At 38.1% G+C, this 21158-nt stretch overlaps 1 protein-coding gene across 4 annotated transcripts in view; it reads right to left on the bottom strand.

Moving 5' to 3' along the window:
* PDE4D (phosphodiesterase 4D) overlaps positions 1-21158 on the bottom strand; it is a 370375-nt gene that overhangs the window by 125838 nt on the left and 223379 nt on the right. For all 4 annotated transcript variants that reach the window (XM_052775619.1, XM_052775622.1, XM_052775620.1 and 1 more), the window contains exon 2: positions 5166-5357. In XM_052775619.1, coding sequence (XP_052631579.1) covers positions 5166-5357 — 192 coding nt within the window. The remainder of the gene's footprint in view (positions 1-5165; positions 5358-21158) is intronic.

The following is a 21158-nucleotide window of genomic DNA, read 5'->3' as shown; positions in this document are numbered from 1 at the left end:
GATCACCAGGCCAATGACCATGCAGTTCCCTACAGTCAGTGTTCCCTGGCTGGGTTCTGATACTTAAAAGATGGAAGCAAGATTTAATAGAAATCAAGAAATTTTGTGTAATTATACTAATTAGAGGTTATAATGATATTTCACCTCATTGAGGAAAGAGTGCTAAGCCTCTCTAAAGAAGCCCATAAAACTCCCCACACGAGCTACTTTTTTACTGAGTGAGGTTCAGTTGGCCAAGTCCTGGAAAAGCCAGGATGTTGTGTCCGAGCTGTGTTCTGTGACCTTGTGGAAATGGAAAAAGGGTAGACTTAAGGAGTGCTTATTGTCACATACCTTTTCCCCTAGATACATTCAGAAGACATAGTAGAGCTCAGACAGACATCTGTACCGAGAGTGACTTGGTCCTCTGGTCTGGTCTGCTACACTGTGGTCTACTTCTTAGGATCACAGCAGGACTTACACATGCTTTTCTTCCTTTAGAGTGGCACTTAAAACATGGCTCTGCCCCAGCCAGTGGACTGCTTCTTGAATTCTTTCCAGTGGTCATAAGAGTGCTAATGATTTCATTGAAGAATCCATTTTTTTAACCTGGTTAGAGACCTGTGTTTTGTTAAAATTGAGATTCTCTACTCATTTGATAACTTGCTCCATTAATCAGGGCAGTGATCCCTTAGCAAGAAAGGAATATGAAGTGTTACCACTTCTGTCTCTGTCTGCACGTGCAAGTTCTGAGCAGCAATAGCTGTTCAAACAGGTGAGTAGTAAGTAATCAGGCCACCTCTGCAAGACAGCCACAAAGCTCCCTGCTTCACTGATGTCTTCAGACATAAACCTGACAGTTCTTCCAGTACAACACTGATGATTTTGCTCATCTTTCAGCTAGCTTATTGGTGACAACACCAAGCTGTGTGGTGTGGTTGACACACAGGAGGGAAGGGATCTAGAGGACCTTGACAGACTAGAGAGGTGGGCCCGTGTGAACCTCTTGAAGTTCAACAGGGCCAAGTGCAAGGTCCTGCACGTGGGTCGGGGCAATCCCAAGCACAAATAGAGGCTGGACGATGAGCGGACTGAAAGCAGCCCTGCAGAGAAGGACTTGGGGGTACTAGTGCTGAAAAACTGAAAATGAGCCATCAACGTGTGCTCACAGCCCAGAAACCCAACTGTATCCTGGGCTGCATCAAAAGAAGCGTGACCAGCAGGTCGAGGGAGGTGATTCTCCTCCTCTACTCTGCTTTCATGACACCCCACCTGGAGTACTGCGTCCAGCTCTGGGGCACCCAACATAAGAAGGACATGGACCTGTTGGAGCGAGTCCAGAGGAGAGCCACGAAGATGATCAGGGGGCTGGAGAACCTCTCCTATGAGGACAGGCTGAGAGTTGGGCTTGTTCAGCCTGGAGAAGAGAAGGCTCTGGGGAGACCTTATAGCAGCCTTCCAGTATGTAAAGGGGGCCTACAGGAAAGCTGGACTTTTTATAACGGCATGTATTGATAGGACAAGGGGTAATGGCTTTAAACTGAAAGAGGATAGATTCAGATCAGATGCAAGGAAGAAATTCTTTACTATGAGTGGGGTGAGGCACTGGAACATTTTGCCCAGAGGGGTTGTGGATGCCCCATCCCTGGAAGTGTTCAAGGCCAGGTTGGATGGGGCTTTGAGCAACCTGGTCTAGTAGAAGGTGTCCCTGCCCATGGCAGGGGGGTTGGAACTAGATGACCTTTAAGGTCCCTTCCAACCCAATGTTTCTATGATTCTGCGATTCTAGCTTCTGTTCCCTTTTTTCTCTGTGTTGCAACAGTGCTGTTGGGGACTTTTTTTTTTTAATTTTCTGTTCTTTATTCTCCTTCCCTTTAAACTTGTTTTCCTGTCTCTCATCACAGATCCTGCTCTGTAATTCCCTCATATTGGCTCACTCATCCTCACTGGCTCACTCATTCACTTCTCTTTCTCTTGCACATCCTCTTTCTGCTGGAAATCCCATAGCCAGGCTTCACAACACATCTGTGCTCTTCGGCCTTGGACCTTGCATCTTCCTGTCTAAACCACTGGCCTCTCCAGTTCACAACCTTGAATGGCTTTTTCTCATGTCCTCATGTCATCTCCAAGTCCTGTGTTTTTTCCTCTCTAAGACCATGTTATTTCTTCCAAGATATAATTGAAAAAATATCTTACTCACTCCTACTCCTTTTTATTTGTTTTTCCTTTCTTACCGTACAGCTGATTCTTCTGCTTCTTTCAGTGCTGTAACTGCACCCACATTTGTCCCATGAACCTTCTCTCATCTGAGCAGCCTTGCACTCACTCTGTCTTTTATTCTTTTCCATAGCTAATCTGGCTTCTCACTTTAGAATATACTTTAGCCTCTCTGATTTGAAAAATCTTTCCACCTCCCCATTCTCTGCCCTTATTTCTATTACTTTACAGCTCAACTCACTGAATGAAACTCCCTTTGGTTGCTCTGTGACATTTACTACTTTGGGCATAGGGACTCAAGTTATACCTTTGCCTGGGGATAGTATCTGACTATATTAGTCTCTTGGTTATCACTTTATGCTTTGACTTTAAGTTGTTTGTGGCAGAGCCCATCTTTTCATCTTGGGTTTGCAAAGAACTGAGCATGACTGTGTTCCCTTCCTCGGCTGGAGCTGTGCAAATAATAAATGACAGAATGATGAATTCAGTACTTTAGCACTGCCATCCGCTGGCTGTCTGTTATCATGACACTCCATGTTTGACTAAAATCTTAAGCTTTGTTTTTGTTTCATCTGCTGCCACTGAAGTGGAATGTATTATTTTAAGCACACTATCTGAGAGTAATGGAAATGCCAGAAATCTTTATGTTATATTCCTTCCAAATACAAGATGCATGCCTTCTGCTTTCTATTTTGCTTTACAAAGTGAAATACTGAGGTTGGTAGCTCAAGTACTGAAGAATCAGGGGATTCTATGTTAAACTGTTATGTACAATTAATTCACCTGCATTACCTGAATGATGTGTATGTTTTGTAATATATTTTGCTCATGCTTAAGAAACATGCAATACTTAAAATTAAGTGTGTATATAGATGGAAAAGGGAAATAGGATAATTTGGGAGTAATCTAAAATTTGTGTGATACTTCCCCTGACAACTCTTCCAGCCTCCACCTCATTTAGGCATGTCCTGAACCGGAGTGGTTTATCTATTTTTATAAACTTCAGTGGGTTTCCTTTTCATGAGCACATCCAGTTTCTCCTTGAAACCATATATAAAGAGCTTTGTAGTATTTTTTCTTTTTTTTTTTTTTCTCTATTTTATCTTTTTAAACTTTCCCCTCTTTCACTCCTTGGTTCTCTTTTACTTCATTTCTGTGATATAATCAAGCTTATTATAATTAGGCTTACTAATATATGATTAATATTCCATGGTTAAAACAACTTGCCTTTTACATTTCCTAATGTGCTCCCATCCAACAGTGGCATGAATATTTACCTTCTTAGTCCAACAGCTCCTCTGTGACAGAAGACTGTGAAAAAAATCTATCCAGATGTGGGGTCCAACAAATTTTATACACAGATGTGTTTTAAGAAAATTTTGAAAGGAAGAATAGATACAAATATCCAAAGGAAAAAGTGTGCTCAGTGTTTCAGTAATTCAATTGTTATCCAATTTACTGCCATGTGCTGAAATATTACCCAGAATTCTAGGAAATACAGAAGTGGATTATGAGTTCAAAGATGGAGCACTAATTGAATTCTTAATTGAAATGATTCATCTAAGCAACACAGTGACCTGGATTGTCCCCCTGAATGTAAAAATCTTTCCAAATGGTATCCTGGCACAGGTGCCACACTAAAAGCTTGACTCTTGCCTATCTAAAAGAAAGGTTATCTGTCAGAGGAAGATTTGCTGGAAGGGGTTCACTATTTGCAAGCAAAATGCGTTTTTCCTTCCGACAAGGCAAGAAGGATTGGTCTTTTTCTTACTCATTTTGTCTCAACAGAAAGTGATCACACTGTGCACAAAGCTTACTAAGTACTTCAATCTACAGGCCTTAACTGAGGTATGGACCTTACACAAACCCTCTGTAAAGGCATGAATTTTTCTCATCTTGATGCTTACAAAGACAGCTATAATTAGATGGACTAATCAACATTTTAAAAAATTATATGTAAGCTGAAAATAGTGTTCAATTATAATGACTGCATATTAAATATCAGGTGAAATTTCACTCATCATTATGAAAACCTTTTTCCTTTGTTGTGCATACTCTGTTATTTTTTTTAAAGAGGATATTGATTGGGTTTTGCCTCATTAAAAAACAGCATTGATATTAATGCTGGATTTTTAATGCTTTAGGCTTCCTCTTTCACTAGGGGACCCTTACAAGCCTGGTCCTTTATTTTAGTGATGTATAATTGAACCATAAATACCTACTTGGCAGTGAAATTTGGAGCAGATATGGCAAACAAACAAAAAAAATTAGTTAATTCTTAATTTCTACTACTTAGAAGTGACTAGAAGCTAGGACATTTAACATGTTTTTAGTGTCTTACAACTAAACAGAGATTTGCATCTGACTTCCACTATCCATGTAACCTAGTGTCTACACATACTTGAAAAGTATGATGCACTAGCAGAAAATACACACATCTCAGAAGAATAGTGAGAGAGTATAGGATAACTTTCCAAAGGCCTTTTGCTAAAATTTGGCCTTTTAGTTAAAAGGGTATTTGAAATAATTTTTGCCTCTCTTGAATTTATTAATTTCTGCCAGCTGGTAAATCTTTTCTCTAAAAACCTAAAAATAAATGGTGCAAACAAATGCAATCTTTTTCTTAAGAACATTAAGAAGCAGAACTTGAGTTTGTATCACTTCTTTTGAAAATAACTTAATAGCCAGGAAATCAGAGCTCTCTTTACCGTTTTGATACATCACTATTGGCTGTCTTCATTATTCTGTCAAAGCTAATAAAGTGCATAAACACATCAAGTACACCCTCATGACACCCTTACTTTCAGAAAACTGGAGAAACAAGTACAAGCTTCATTAAAGAAATAAATAATTATCCATAACATCAATACCATAAGTGATTACTGTCTTTGATTTTTAAAAGAAATTTCTTGTGGCTGGAAAAGACAGAGGACAAAACATAGGCTAAACATATTTTATAATGTACTCACATATCACTGGCAATGGAGGAGTTCCTGGACATGGACTTTGGAGACAGGTCATAGTCACTGTCTGACCGGTAAAGGAAAGACTCCCTACGTTGACTGTGGACAAAATTTGCCTGAAGAATTAGCCCTGATCCAGGGCTTGTCATGGGATCCAAAGGACTTCGTCCCGATGATGTACCATTGTCTACATCGAAACTGCAAAAAAAAGGAGGAAAAGATTTATGCCACTGACATAAGAATTTTGAAAGTAATAAACACTCTTCTGACAAATTTATTACTAGATAATTGCTTCTTGGTAATAATGGGGAAATAAAGACCTGATCAAGTCCACTGCTACGTGGCAGAAGGCACACAAGAAATATACTTTAAAATTGCTGATAATCAAAAAGAACAAGTCTGAAGGAAATGAAATTTGGTAGAGAAAAAAAACACTATTAGGAATACAAGAAGCCTTATGCCTCTCTGCATGTAGAGTATCCATGAGCTCTATACCTGAGGAAACATGATGCTTCAATGTTTTCTTCCTCAGGCCCCATCTCTCCTGAGCCAGACCTTCATTATCCTGTCTCCCACTGTTGAGGCAGTTGAGGGCTTTTTTCTTATTGAGTACCCAGCCCTAATATTTCATTTCTACCCAAATATTTCAACAACATATTTTGTCTTATCCCAATAAACAAAGCACTGGGGTGGGATTAAGGCATGTGTTTGTGCTTGGGCACGTTTGCATGCATTAGAGTTGCTATTTTACAACCAGATTGAAGAAATTAGTTCTTTGCTCACTGCCAAGCAGCACAACTTCTGTGGCCATTCGTGTCTTTGAACTACACAGTTTAGATCCAGCACTTCTAGCTATTGTATTTGGTATTAAAAGTGATAAACAGGCTTATAATTCCTAGGGAACACTGCTGTCATGAGAGGCTAAAGGGTGAGAGAAGAGAAAGAAAGAGAAGGAAAGAGAAGATGCTCTTTCATGTAGTCTGTGACATTTCCACAAAGGACTTTGAAAATCAGTGCAAAGACCTTGAATGGGAGTCTGCAATCAATTAGAAACTAGTGCAGGTTGGACAGTGCTGGGAGGACATGCTCATGGCAACCTGTGTTGCTTAGCAGCCCGACAGCTGTGTTTGGCACCGTATGGAGTCTTTTTGGAGCATGTGGCTCTGTTTCTAGACTTAATGTGTTGTGGTATGTAATCTGAGAGGTTACAAACATGTGGATTAGCAAGATTATGTCTCCATCTGATGGGATGGAGCACATTTTATCCAGCTAGAAGTGGAAGATGACTTTTGTTTCCCTAGCTGGTTGTGTCTCTATAAAACCAACAAGCAGTTTTAGTTTTACAGCATTGTAGGAGAGGTGTGCATGAGACCTTGGCTTATAACTATGTCGGCTCACTTGCCATACTAATGGGAACTTAAATAATACTGCTAGAGCATTTGGGAATGAGGCATGAACAGAGGATCTTTCCCATGATTTATTAAACATGGATAAGTGTTAACATCCTAATATGTATTTGTATTGAACCCATCTAAACCCATCATTTTGAAAACTGTTTATGTGAAGGATACTGACTCATTTTCAATTATATCTAATGACAGCAGAAGAGAAAATATTCAGTACATGTCAGCTGTTGATTTTAGCCAGGTGCAGGTGTCACAGTAGGTACATGCTACTCTCTGCACTAGCTTGTTTCTTCTTGTCGTCTACTGTTGACCTGAAGTTGCAGTGAGGTTGCTGCTTTAATGTTTTATTGGAGTGACAGCATTCCCATGGCCTTTTTTTCTTTGTTAAATGAACTAATAAAAAAAACATATATTGCTTATTTTGACAGAGATGCGCATTGCCTGGCAGAGAACGGACCTTGGTTTCATGCTTTATTTCATTGTTTCATTGCTACTTTGCACATATTCCTGGAAGTGCAAGCTTTCTGCTGGTCTCAGACTATATTATTTATTTTGTATTCACCTTTCACTATTGGAATGTAGAAAAGCAAATTCTTTTTTTCCAAAAAAACTATTCAGAAAATGGTATTAAACAAACTTCAAGAAGGCTTAGCAATTTAATCCTCTTTTCACTGCAGTTTTCAGAACAATTCATTGTCAGTAAATCCTAACACATACACTTCTTCTCAAATTTGATTTCTTTTGATTATGCCTGAATACTTTTTCTGCGCCCTCAAATGTGCTACTACTACATGACATTATCAATCTCAAGCTAACAAAGCTTAAAACACAATCAAATGAGAGTTCTGCCACCAGCCCGCTGGGTGATCTTGGACAACGCGAAGCTCCTCTTTGTCCTTCATTTTCCCTATTCATTGCATCTTTGTGATCATTGTGATATCTGCTCACAAAAAATATTGAAAAACATATTGGAAAGGGCAAGATAGCATGAATACTAAAGTAAAACATCCTCTGCAGCTCATAGTGACATAAATTAATAATCATATTGCCATTACTACTAGCATGACTATTATTACTCACTAGCAATCAGTATCTCTCGAGTTTGACTTCCTGAGTATTCCAGGAGCACCAGACACTCACAATACCAATGAAGGGTTTGGAACATCTGTGAGTTCATCATATCCAAATTTCTTAACACTTCTATTTCATTGCCTAAATAAAATAATTTTTTTCTTTAAACAGCTGCAAGAACACACAGACTCCTAAACAATACACAGTCTGTATGTTTTGTTTTTCTACTGAGGGCAGGAGGGGAGACCTTTCATACAATTTTAGGTAAAATAGAAAAGGATTGTTTACTCTTGTGCTCAATAAGACTAACTTCTGCAATGGCAGTATCATTTAAAAAAAAAAAATATATAAGCTTGTCTGAAAGCTCTAAAGCAAAAGTTAAAAGTGGGATAGAAATAAATGAAGGTAAATGTAAGTCTGTCTCACAGCAGGAAAATTTTGAATGAGGAGTGACTATTAAATTGATGTCTTTAACAGCGGACTTCATTATTCAACTGATTAAAATGTATTTTATTGGATTAAAGGAACACACGGTTTTGTTTGCAGATTTGTTTTATTTTCTTCACCCACCTTCTGTGAACATGATACGAATATTTTTTTACCACTCTTATTTCTCCCAGTCAGAAACTGAGGCAGGCTTCTATGAATGATTTCACTGTGGGATTATAAAATAGTGATTTTTTTAAAAAATTAAAAGTCTATTAGATAAAATTGCAGGTTCATCGGCTGGGAGAGGCCCTGTGGTTTGCACCACCAGATAACTACAAGGCTTGCACATGGCTATTGCGACTGGAGTTTTATCCTGTGATACTGTGTTGTGTCCACTAGATGGGTGTCAAAAGTAATGAACGGGATTTGGCTCACACTGCTCAACGAAAATGTTTTTTATGTAAATATCCATCAAGAAAAAAAATGTTCAGTTCTACAGTCAAAGGGGAATGTGAATACAGCACTGGTTTGCCAGAAACATATATTTATATTTAAAAGTTTCTAAAATGCTACAGCAGTTAAGTGTCTTGTTTAGCATGCACTTACTGAGACATTTGCTAATGCTTTCAGATACAAAACCTTGCAGAAATCCAAATGAAAAGCATGTTATTACAGTGAAAATCAAATAAATTGGGGTTTTCTTGGCTGAATGACAAGTCTTATTTGCAAGAAATGGCACTGCTGATCACAATGCATCAAATGAACAGAGAATCAGAACGGGGAATTGAAGACTTTCACACAAGATGTTTGTTCTTTCTTGCTGCATACACTGAAAAAAATTAGAAGTTTAAGATGCAAAATAGGATAGACTCTTTAATTTGCCTGGGCAGGAACGACAGAAAGTCAGCTATGGTTGCTTCTATTTATTTTTCTACTCCTGTTAAGGTTTAAGCCACATCAAGAATATGCTGTGAATTAAGAAGTGCATGTTCAGTGACAACCCAAAAGTTATTCTCTCCCTAGCGTGTTCCTCAGCCTCCTTGCACTTTTGGTGGAAGGTGCTCTTTGGAAAGGAAGGAGGAGCATGGAAGTTGTTACGGAAGGCACAGGAACTGTTTTGCTATCATTTCACAGGAAGAAAGTGGACACTTAAAGACAGAATTTTCCACCATTGTTCTGCAGCCAGCTTCAGACACTTGCACAAGGCATGCAAACTGAATCTGCTTTTAGTGACAGGAGCGTTTGGCACAGCACACATCACAGAATTTTCTATGTTCAAAGGGCTCTGCTGCAACTCCAGAGATGCCAAAACTATGAAAAGCCAGTGCTAGTTCAGCAACATTTGTGTCTGCATTTTGACAAAAAGTTTTACGCCATTAGTGGATATCGTTTATCCTTAGAGCCTGCCTTATTCAGTGTTCAGTGATGACAAACATGACATCAGATGAAAGTTCAGCCTTTTTCCCTTTTTTGGCTATTCATTCTGTTTGCATGTATTGCCCGCTGTGTATCACGCAGGCTCTGTACTGAGATGGGGATAGAAGTCATGAACTCTCCTGAGCAACTTGTAAACATTCATGGCTGATCCTCCCTGTGCTTCTAATAGGACAAGGAGTAATAACATCCTTTAGGAAGATTATTAATGATTTGCTTCAGGCAATAGTAGGAATCTGTGGCAGGGACAGTAGAGGTTCTGGATCCTGGATCTCAGCAGTGGTGCTTCATTGTTAATGACTGCACAGCTTCTTTACACAGTGAAAGAAACCCTCTGTAGACTTCCTTTTGAGTCCTTAAATAATGCTGTCTTACTCTCTGCAAAGCTGCTAAAAGAAAAAAGGGGAAGACCTGTGTACATAATGTAGCCTTCAGTTACATAAGAAGTAATGGCATCATAATGAATAAGCAGAAGAGCTTGTAATTAAGGCTGCATAGAAAATCTTAATGGTAGTCTTCCTTATTACTGAGAATTTAGCAATTTAATCCTGTAGGTTTTTTTTTTTTTTTTTTCATTTTGGTTTGGGTTTTTTTAGAGAAGTAAGCAATAGTAAAAGAGGGAAAGAAATAAACTCCACCCCCAAAATGAAGAATTTACTAGACTTTTTAAGAATACAAATTGCACTCCTGCTATTCCCCTTTAAGTCTCTCTCCACCTTCAGCCTATCCTATCTTGGAAACTACGGGGAGGGAGAGAGGTAGGAGCCAAATTAATTGATCCTCTAGGGACACCTTATCTTTTAAGGCCATCTTTAAACATTACAGAGGGACAAGCAAGTTCTAGAGGAGCAAATTTAGTCCCCCATCAAAGGAGTCCATTGTCCTAGTGTCAGGCAATCTCTCTGGCAATCTGTCTGTGCTATGACCCACCTACACATCTCAAGTCCCTACTTCCCAAAAGTCCCGTCCTGTATCTTCACCTGGAAGCACAATCCCACCATTACACAGAATGGGTGCATTTCGCACAGCAGCTGTAATACCCTGAAATTATCACAGAAGAGCTGCCCTGTAGCAACTGCTTTTGGGCAGGGTCTTATTTAGAGCAAAAGCAAGGTAATAGAACTTTATGTCTCCAAGGAAAAGGTAAGCTATTTATCACTTGTGCCCCGGGACAGGAGCCCACCCCTGGAGAAGGCAGCCTGCAGTTACTGGAGGAAGGGGAGGATCGGATGGTCTCTTCAAATGCAGAATCCGAATTTGTTAATTGGATTGCTTGGCATGAAAAAAAGCAGTGGGCCACCTCAGCTAGTGTGACCCACCATGGACATGGAGGATTGTAGAGAACGGCCACAGTGTGCCTGTCTCTAGGCATAAAATCGCAGGGTAGGGGAAATCTCATTCCCTGTCAGACGGGATGCGACAGGCAGAGTGTAGTGCGCTCTCAAACCTTGTGTGCATTAATTACTGTGTATCCTGGAGATGTGTCTGTCTCAAATAAAAGCAGGACAGTTTAAAGTTTTGTTCATAGATAATAATGGATTTATTCTGCATTAGTTACAGGTTATTTTAGTAGGACAGACCATTTCAGTTACTGTGGAAATCACGCTCATTGTGACCCAATTCTTCAAAAAATGTACAGAGACTCCTGAGATACTATGTCATTAGAAAGCATTTTGTGTGAGGTGGATACTGATTCTGTTATATTAATTTTACAGCTGTCAGTCAGAGAAGGCAGTGCAAGAAATAAATGAAGACAGAGACAAAAACCTCTTCCTCTGGAACAGACATTATCTGCTAATAAGAACTGAATTTTCATTGATGCATTTTAGGTAGTTAAATTCTGTTTTACTTTATAGACTAAATATATTCACTGAATTCAGCTGTAAATCTGTCCAAAGATTTGCTACTACCCCAAATAATTATCATAAGTTCTTTGTGAAATACTGATTTTAGTCACACTTTACATTGATTAACTAGACTGGACAAGCACTTTGGTTATGTCTTTATGACTTCTCTTGGGCCTTTTTATTGCCTGTTAATAAACTAAGCATTACACTGAGCCACCAGCTGACTTGGGTGTCCCCTTTTTTGCCAGACATAGTTATCTCCAGAGTTTAATAAAGGTGAAAGTTTAGAATTTTCTTTATCAGAAAGAAACAAGTTGTCACTAATCAGCCCCTGCCATAGGCTCCCACTGGACTTCAGATGTTAAATAGGTTAACCTGCAGCATCAGAAAAAAACCTGTAAAAACAAATCAGTGGATTTAAATAATTGAATAGCAGGCTTAAAATTTATTTCTTATATCAGTTCTCTGCTTGGGACCTTTCAAAATGTTTCCTTTCTGACAGTGTCTACCCAATGATGCAGGAGACCACATCTGTTTTTTTCCTTCTACTTTCCTTTCTGTCTCTTCCCCCATGCCAAGTAAAAACTGAAGAAATCAGGAAAATGAGGGCAAAAAAAAGAAAAATATTTGTACTGACATTTTAGAAGGAATATCATATCAACTCTACATTTGAAGAAAAAAATTTATATGTGACCTGATATTTCTATTTTCTCTGTAGCTAAGTTAACAAAAACTTTTTCCTTCCATGGCTTAAAAATATTTTCAGTGAATTGTAAGCAATGACATTAAAAGGAACATATGATCTAAATCTGAATTTTCTTGTACCACCTGAGAATTCAAGCCAACTATCTACTTGTGGCTTTGGGTTTCCAGTTAAGCGATTCAGCAAGCAAGCCCTGTGATTAACTCCATTTTTAGAAGTGGTGTGGATAGATTTTCCAGTATCAAAACTGCAAGCAAAAGAAGAAGATGTGACATTTAATGAAATCTGCTTTTAGCAGCAGAACTTAGCTTTTGCTCTTGGCATAACTGTTTTTGGAAACATTTAGAGTGTAACAAGGCTTAATACTAATATTAAAAGCCCAGATAACAGGCAAATAGAACATAGGTAGGACACTCAAGCAAAAAGGTTTGTAAGAATTAGTCTACTCAAACATGTTAGCAAAGGAACCCCAACTACCTACTTAGCTTCTGTCTCATGATATTCTAGCAAGCATCTTAGGAAATGTAGCCAATCTCTCAAAACAAAGTGTTCCGTGTTTTGTTAAAGTTTCCAAGCAAGGAGTTTCCTGTGACTATTCCCATATCTTTGGGCCTTTTGCTGTGAATCGTCTCCTTATACTTGAGGTGTACTTTTCATAATGTCACTTCATTATCCTTAATTATACCTCAGATGCATTTGGCATGCAAGCCTTTGTTGCACCTATTAAATCAATTTGCTTGTTGCACTCAGCCATACTGGGATTCTTTTTGTGATTCCTTTTATTCTTTCCTCAGAGAGAGGATCGTCCCTCACCTGGCAATTTTTATTCTCTGAACTTGGCTCTTGTGAGTGAACATCTTCCTACTAATGTGATGTTCAGATAAGAGTGTTGGATTCCAGATCCTGTTACATGGATTTGATGTTTTGATGTTTCTTTGAAGCTGAAATAGTTGTCTTATTGCAGTATAATAAAAATGCAAAAAAAACCCGCAAGAGAAACAAAATACAAAATAGTGGTAATCTGTTCACGCTTCTACCAGGTTTAAGTCACTTTGTATGGTTCTTCTGATCTAATAATCCTAGTGGGACTATCCCTGTTCTTAGATAATAAATAAAGGCCGCTGAGACATTATCTGTTTTCCCCAAGGCTTCTGATAAAATCCGTGGCGGTTTGAGGTCTGAATGAGGAAATCTGCAGAAAATATTGAAGAATTGGAACTATTTTGGGGAACCTGAGGTAAAGAAGGCTGAAAAAATAGAATGACTTAATCCAGACATGAGAAAGAATACGCAGCAAATCCAGGGGTGCTCCCAAGCAGCCCGCCAGCCAGCTGGCCCCAGCCACCCGCCAGCTCCCACTGCTGCAGGCGCCTGTCAGTGCCACTGCATTTCTAGGAGTGCAGTCTCAGCAAGACTGATGGTTCTCCACTTTATTATTGTCATTATTTAATTACAGTCTATCTGTCACCATTCACTTAAATCATTCCATAGTGTTGTCTGCACTTATTTTCCGTAAGGTAGCTTTTCTCTGGGCTCTAAATACTAAAGTATCTTCAAACTCTTTTTAAAAAAGCACTTTACCTAATTGCTTCAAGGAATTCTAGAACACCACTGTTTTTCTTTTGAGGGCGAGTTTTGATCCAAGTGTCCCCACTTCTCTTTCTGCAGCACTACTTTCTGAGCAGTATTTGGACACTGGGATACAAAACCAACTTGCACTGAGTGTGACTATATAGCATGTATTTACTGTAATTAACATTGCTAATAATTTTCTCTTATTTTAAATGTACTGGAATCAAATCTCAAAGTACTTAAAAATGTTTATTTAGCAATTTATAAAAATATGCAAACCATCCATCAAGCATACTGACTAATCCTAATTAAAATGCAACTCCCCTAAGGCATTAGCAGAACACCTTTCTTTCAGGAAAAACTAAAATATAAAAATGAATGTAAGATCATGGTTGAGAAGCAGACTGCTGCCAGTGAACAAAAATCCAATACACTGAAAAAAATTCAGCCTTCTTTTTCTATGAATTCAGTTGGATGCCAGTATCCAAAGTGGCCAAATTGCTTATATATTCTATCTGAATTGGTAGTGTGATAAAGCAAGTATGTATGAGGTAGTTCCTCAGACCTGTAATATTTAAATCAATACGCTAAAGCACACAGAATCAAAAAAATAGATATAAACGTTCCCCAGGGCTAACACTAGTATGTATTGGGAAGCTTCCTGGTAAACACATCCTTCTGAGGAATCATCACATATAGCCACAATGACGATAAACACTTGGCACGGTCACAGAAGATATGGTTACACATACCCTGTGCTTAGTGGCAGAGATCTCTGGCAAAGAGTGCCCCAGCCAGAAGCTGACAGGAAAAAGCAGTTGTGGTTAATCCTGGCTGCTCTCCCATCCCAGAGAATGCAGCACAGAAGGAGGTCCAAAGAGCCAGGAGGTGCGATCATCATGACAAAAGGAGGTTGCATCCCTCAGCATCACCCAGCTCATAGCTATTAAGTCTTTTGCACAACTAAGCTTAAGCCAACATCTCTTCAAAAAGTGTGTCTTCCAGAAAATGGATAAGGGCTGTGGACAGAAAAGTCCAAAAAGAAGAAGGTCTATAGCCCAGACTATAAGAACCCTGCACATAGAAGATAAGATGGTTTGTTTCACCAGTATGATGTGCATACATAGATATCTACAAGAAATCAAGGCCAGCTTCAGAGCAGAGTGGACGGGAGGCAGCTGGATAAGAAATTGCAGTTGTCTGTTTAGGCAAAGAAAGAGTCTTCCAGCGTTGCTCTAGATTCCCTGTGCAAATGAAAGCTCCATGAAAAGGAGACATAATTATATTTGTCAAGCAACATTTTTTTCTCACAGTTGTAAAATTCCTCTAATTGCAATAATCAATTGCTGGCAATAAATCACATATGAATTGTTCTTCTCAAGAATTTGTGTTGGGATATGTTAGCAGCAATCATCACTTAAATCATGGCATGTCTTGTTCAAAGCTTAAAAGCTTAAAATATTAAAAGCTTCAGAGCTCTAAAATTTTTGTACTTTGCTTTTTCAGAATTGTTTAATTGAAATCCTTTCTGCTTCACTTCTTTCCATTTCAGTTATTTTTGTATTGTATTATTTTGTATTGTATTTTTGTATTTAGTTTACCACATTTGCTAAATTTTTAGTTGTTTCCACTTCCCTAGACATCTACTAAATGTATCAAGGTCCACTTCATGATTTGGGCTCTGGAAATCCTTGCTACAGCTTTGCAACAACCTTTCAAGGGAAACAAAAAGGTCAGGATCTTGCCTTGGAAGGGTGCCAAGACTGGAATATCTTGAGTGTATGCTCTCATCTTGTATTTTATTTTATACTGATCGTAGACCCTGAGCACATTCACTGAGTACCTGGTATGTCAAGAAGGAGAATTCTTGTCACTAGTCCAAGCCAAATTATAATCTACAATTATGGATCATTTGAGGCTTATTTTTCTTGAATTTTTTTTGCATTTTTTAAATGCTGTATTATTATAATGCCCAATAACATTACCTAGGAGGGCTGCCTGATCCTCCACATTATAAGACCATGTTTTCTTTTTACCATTACTAAATTCTGTCCAGTGGTGCTGAAATTTTATTTCCAAATATTTTTTTTGAGGGAAAATGGGTCAACTGTTGCTGAGAAAACGGCAGAGAAATATGTATTTTTTCATATTAAAAACAAAAATCTGCAAGCTGTTTTGTGAGATATTCTAGTGACTCATATTTTGCAGCAGAAAAGTGGAATTTAGCCGTGTCTGCAAAATGCTTTTTTTTGCTGATTCTGTGAACATCTTCATAAATTACAAAAAGTTATAAGCTTAGGCCAACCTTAGGTCAGTCACCTCAGGTATCTGCATTATTGAAAAAATATTGTGATACTATATTATTTTTTAAAAATATCCTGCCTTGCTCAGGGTCTAAGAGGGCTCTGAGAAACAAGCCCCTGTCAGTGGGATACTTGTCTCCTTCACTGCAGAAGGTGGGTACTGAATCAGGCAAAGGACTACGGACAGGTAAAAGTGCTTTTATCATCAGGAACTGGAAATAATATTTGCCCAAGTTGCAGAGCACCTGATACTGAACTAGTCACACCAACTTTATCATACATCATAAATTACATGTTCTCATTCTTGAGGTATCTACTCTGAAAGGCTGTTGCTTGAGCCATGTGGGCATCAGCACTTACAGATACAGATTAATTCAGAACATCTAAGCAGCTACTGGATGGATCAAAGCTTCATCAGATTCACTATTCAGTCTCTAGTAGTGGCCAAAAGTGAATGCCAATGGAAGAGGGTAAGAAGAAGCAAGTAGAAGTGATATCTCCCCAGTGTACCGCAGCCCTTCAGCATTCTCTCACCCTTTCATGAAAGCTATGCTCTAAATATATGAGTCATTCTATGACAAGTAGATCAAAAAAAAGAAGTCTTAGACACCTCATTTTGGATATTCAATTTAGGGAATACTTTCACTTTAATCTCTGTGTTTTAGTTGTCCTTATGTTGAGTAAGGATGATAATACTTCCTCATATCACATGGGTTATATGAAAAATGATTTAATCACCTCTGAGAAGTAATAAGGTATCATAGTGATGAACACCATAGAAAAGCCAATGAAAGCACTATAACTGCTTTTCCAATAGGTCTGAACAGCAAGCTGTCAATAAAGCATGTGGCCATATAATGAGCAGCAAGAAAATGATAGAATACTGACTGTCTCATGAATTGAGTTGCATTCATGCTGTGCACTCAGTGAAGTAAAAGCAGTATGGAATCATACAGGTAAAGTCTTTATCAAATTATTTATGCACAGGACTAAACCAAAGTTCCTAAGTCCATCATAATGTTGGTGTTTCCTTCTTTTGTGCTTGACTTTTCAATCATAAAAATGTGGATATGAGGTTATTGTGTATACATATGTGCACACGTTGGGGAGATGGCCTAATCTCTCTAAACTCTTGCATTTGTCATTGTTTTTCTCCAATCTTCTTTTTCAGCCTACTGTAGCACTATCAACAGCCACTACTGGTAGACCATCAGAAATTTCAGACTTCAAATGCAGTGTTGCAGATTTGCTTTCTAATGGTTAGTATACAGATGAACACAAGTACAAGTGCATGTTCCATTTTGGTTATAATGCATGTTTGATTAACCTCATCTTCTGCAGACTTCAAGATCATTGGAACATCTCATTCATAGTCTCATTAAGATTAACTACTATTGTAATATAAGCATGTTCTCACTCAAATCTCTTGTGCTCCTATATTGTCTACAAAGTTTCTGTTAGTCACTGTAAGATTCCTTTTGTGCACACGACTGTCGGACTCTGAAAGCAAAAGCTATAAAGCAAAAGCTATAAAGCTATAAATACAGTGCTTTAACTATTAGCAAATTAAAGAATATATTATTAGGTGTAAAGTTACTATACATATTATGCAACTCTCATTTGGTAAAATACCTAAATGAGCAGAAGTCTATGAGTTCTCAAGTGCTATTCACAAAGTAACTAGAAACAAGAAAAAACAAACCACTAGCTGCTACAGTCTTCAAGTGCCACACACAGAGCTAAGCTAAGCATGTCTCACCAAAGAAATGAGTCTATCTCTGTGGAGGAATGTGGTAACAGAAATACCAGTTTACACTCTTTACTTGTAACAAGGCATTTTTCCCAGTATTAAACAAACTTGGAAACAGATTTGATGTAGTGAGTTGAGACAGGAACTGAAAAAAAAAATACACTTTTTTATAAATGTGAGTGATCTGACAAGCCAAAGCTGTTAAAAATCACTGTGTATTGCAAAACAAAATCAAACATTCTCCCCACAAAGCAATACCAAAGTGTTTTACTAAAATTTACAACTCAGCCTGCCCCATACAGAAGTATGTATCTGTAGAACTATCAATACATTCAAGGACAGCTCAGGTTTTCTCATCAATTACACAGTTATCTGTAAGTGCAAGCCAATTGCAGACAATGAACTTAGTGCTCCAGTTCACATTAATAATTTAGGAGGGGAGCAGACTGATTGCTTACTGCTGTGCTCATCCATCAACAATCCTCCCCACTGGAGGCCCTCCTCTGCTGCTGCTCTCCATCAGGCAAAACATGCTGCCTTTCCTCATCCTTTCTGCAAGCCCTCCCTCTAACACCAAAGGATTACGTGTTTAAACTACCAAAGGCATTGCAAAGTTTGGTCAAATCATAACAATTGAACTACGAAGTTTCTTAGGATAAAATGATTAAAATGCTATCTGTTTACAAACAGAAAAAAGCCAAAATAAATCAAATGCATAAGGGCATCTTTTGAATTAAGTAATTTCCCATTTTCAGGAAAAATTGTGTGTGTTTTATTTTACTTTCTGAAAAAAAGCCGTTTGGCAACTTGATTCCAAAAGTCTATTTTCTTGATACCAATGTCATTACTAAAATTGGGACAGGACATGCCATAATTGCTGGCGCCAAGGAGGTGATTATATCACTGTGGAAACATTGCAAAATGTGCAATCCAAGAGACTGAGAAGGAGAAATGCCAGCATCTAGCACCAGTCTCTACAGCTGAAAAAAAGTCACTCTAACGTTGCTTTTGGAACAAGCTTTGTCTCCAACTATTTTCCCCTGACATCTGGTTATTTCATCCTGTGAAGTGTTCCCAGGAGAACCAACAATTTTGCCAAATAAAAAATACTTTTCAAGCAGTTCTTTTCAGAAAACTCAACCTACATGTCCAAAGCTCTGCTAAGCTGATCACACATGTGGCTGTGTGGTTAGGTAGCCTTCCCAGCTAGAACCGTTGTAGCTGCACCATCCATCACCCTGTCTAGCCTACAATTCTGGAGCAGAACTCATGGTCAAAGTCTTTGGCTCTCAAGGAGAAACCTTAAGCAGGCCTGGGGCACCCTAGGCAGCCGAAGGAGGCACACTGCTATTTTACTATACAAGCTATCAGGAAATCCTTTGTTTCATTCTTTTCTTTTGCAGGAATGAAGTAGGATAAGAGGATACAAAAACGTGTTCTTTCACTGGATGAGTCATCCTGAGTGAATCATTTTATCCATTTCCCTACCTGCAAAATGGGTACCTTGTAAAATGCTAAGAGCTCTGGTCATTAAAAAACCAAAGATTTTGTAAGAGCTAAAATGAGTATTACTGGGAGTAGTATTAACAGCAGCAGAAATATCAGAAACACTGCTTTTAAGAAGCTATCAGAAGTGGATTTGGGTGGGAAAAAGAGAAATTTAGAATTTTTACTGTTTTGCCTCATAGGAAACATGTGAAGGAAGAGGAAGAACACAAGAAAAGAAAGACTTGCTTTTTTTACTTGTTTTGGTACATTTACTTTCAAGACCTTCTCATCATTAAAAATGGAGTGGAAGAAGACATTAGATCTGATATTTCTGTAACACTTGGAAGCAAATGGAGAGAATAATGCCCCCCCCCCAATAATAACAAACAAACAAACAAACAAATGGAAAAAATAATAAACCAAAGGAAAAAAACCTTCACCATAAATTTATTATAATAAATTTTATGAAAAAAAGTTTAGAAAAGAAAAAGGAAAATCTTTTTCACTTCAGGTGAGAAGTTGGTTAGATTTTTTTTTAAAATGTGGTGTTTATTTTCTCTCCACTCTATGCTGTACTTCTATAATACACAGAAAATCATTACGAATTCTCCTTTCAGGCAGAAGAAGATTTTTTTTTTTTTTTCAGAATGAAAAAAAAGGACTATAGAATTAAAAAAAAAAGTTAAACAAGAGTAATTACTGCAGCAGATGAAACATTACTAAGGTCTAAAGGAGAAAAACCTGACGATGGCCAAATACATGCTTGGCATACCCTACTATATAGTCCTGACAGAACAGCAGATGGGTGAGCATCTCCTCCTGGGAATCTGGTAGTTGTGCCTTAAGGAAGCCTCGACAGTACATATTTTCCTGTACTATTCTTTTTTTACCCCCTACAGCCATGGCTCTTTGCCAACACAGGAGAACCTGCCCATCCATGAGAAAGACACGCTACTAAAAAGGATAGGCAATTAAGCAGGCATGTGTACTATTTTCTTCTTTGAAATTTTTCTTTGAATGTTAAAAGTTAAGGCAATAAAGACAGAAACTTGTTTATATCTGACCTCTCTAATGTGCGAATGAAGTAGCATGAGTGAAACACCAATACAGTTTGCACTAATAGACTTAAGTGTCAACATAGGAGTGCAACTTAGAAACAGTAAGCATGTATTTGCAGAATATTGATGGGTTTGTACAATTTCAGAGATTTCTGCAAGGATGCTTGAGACATGAAGCATTCAACTAAAACAAAACATAATAATCAAGGAGTATTTAAAATAAAGAAGAAAGGATGGGAAATCTCTGCTTATACTTCAAATATTAAAGTTCATACAATTCCTTGACACCTGAGAAAGTGAAATAACCAATAATGGGAGTATCTGTATATTTTTAATCTTCATGAACTATTATGTTACACAGTAATGTTTGTGATTGTCTCTGAGTTCCACCCTGGAAAGCTGGATTTAATTTATTTTCTAAGCAGCTGCAATAAATAATGTTGCAAAAGAGCTGAGACTGCAAAGCTAAATTTCAGGAAATGGGGCCTTTTCTTTTGCTTCTATGAATACAGTGTCTGAGCCTAATTTAACATCAAAAGAACTAGGAGGTAACTCTGAAACCAGATGCTGGTCCTGAGCTTCACAGAGATAGTACAGCAATGTCAAAGAGGTTCAGAAGACTGCTCTCAAAATCATTGTTCACCAGGATTATTATGATAAAAGCCATAACATGATAGAGAATATTCACACACTTAGAAAGGAAGAGCAGCAGGCAAAGGTGGAATGGACTGGACATGAGTGTGGAGAAGGAAGAAGAAACACAACAAAGGATCCTTACGCTGCAAACTCATCCTTTTTAGCACATAAATATCTCTAGCAAACAAAATTCTATTTAGCAATACTTTTCATGAAAGATCGAAGAAAAGGGATGTGCTCACAAGCAAAAGTACATTCCAAAAGCTGCTAGCCCCTAGATTTTCTTCTCCTGTAAAAACAAC

The sequence above is a fragment of the Harpia harpyja genome, chromosome Z (genome assembly GCF_026419915.1).
Source record: "Harpia harpyja isolate bHarHar1 chromosome Z, bHarHar1 primary haplotype, whole genome shotgun sequence".
In the NCBI taxonomy this organism is placed as follows: Eukaryota; Metazoa; Chordata; class Aves; order Accipitriformes; family Accipitridae; genus Harpia; species Harpia harpyja.
The sequence above is the reverse complement of the archived record's forward strand: the minus strand, read 5'-3'. Positions and strand labels throughout refer to the sequence as shown.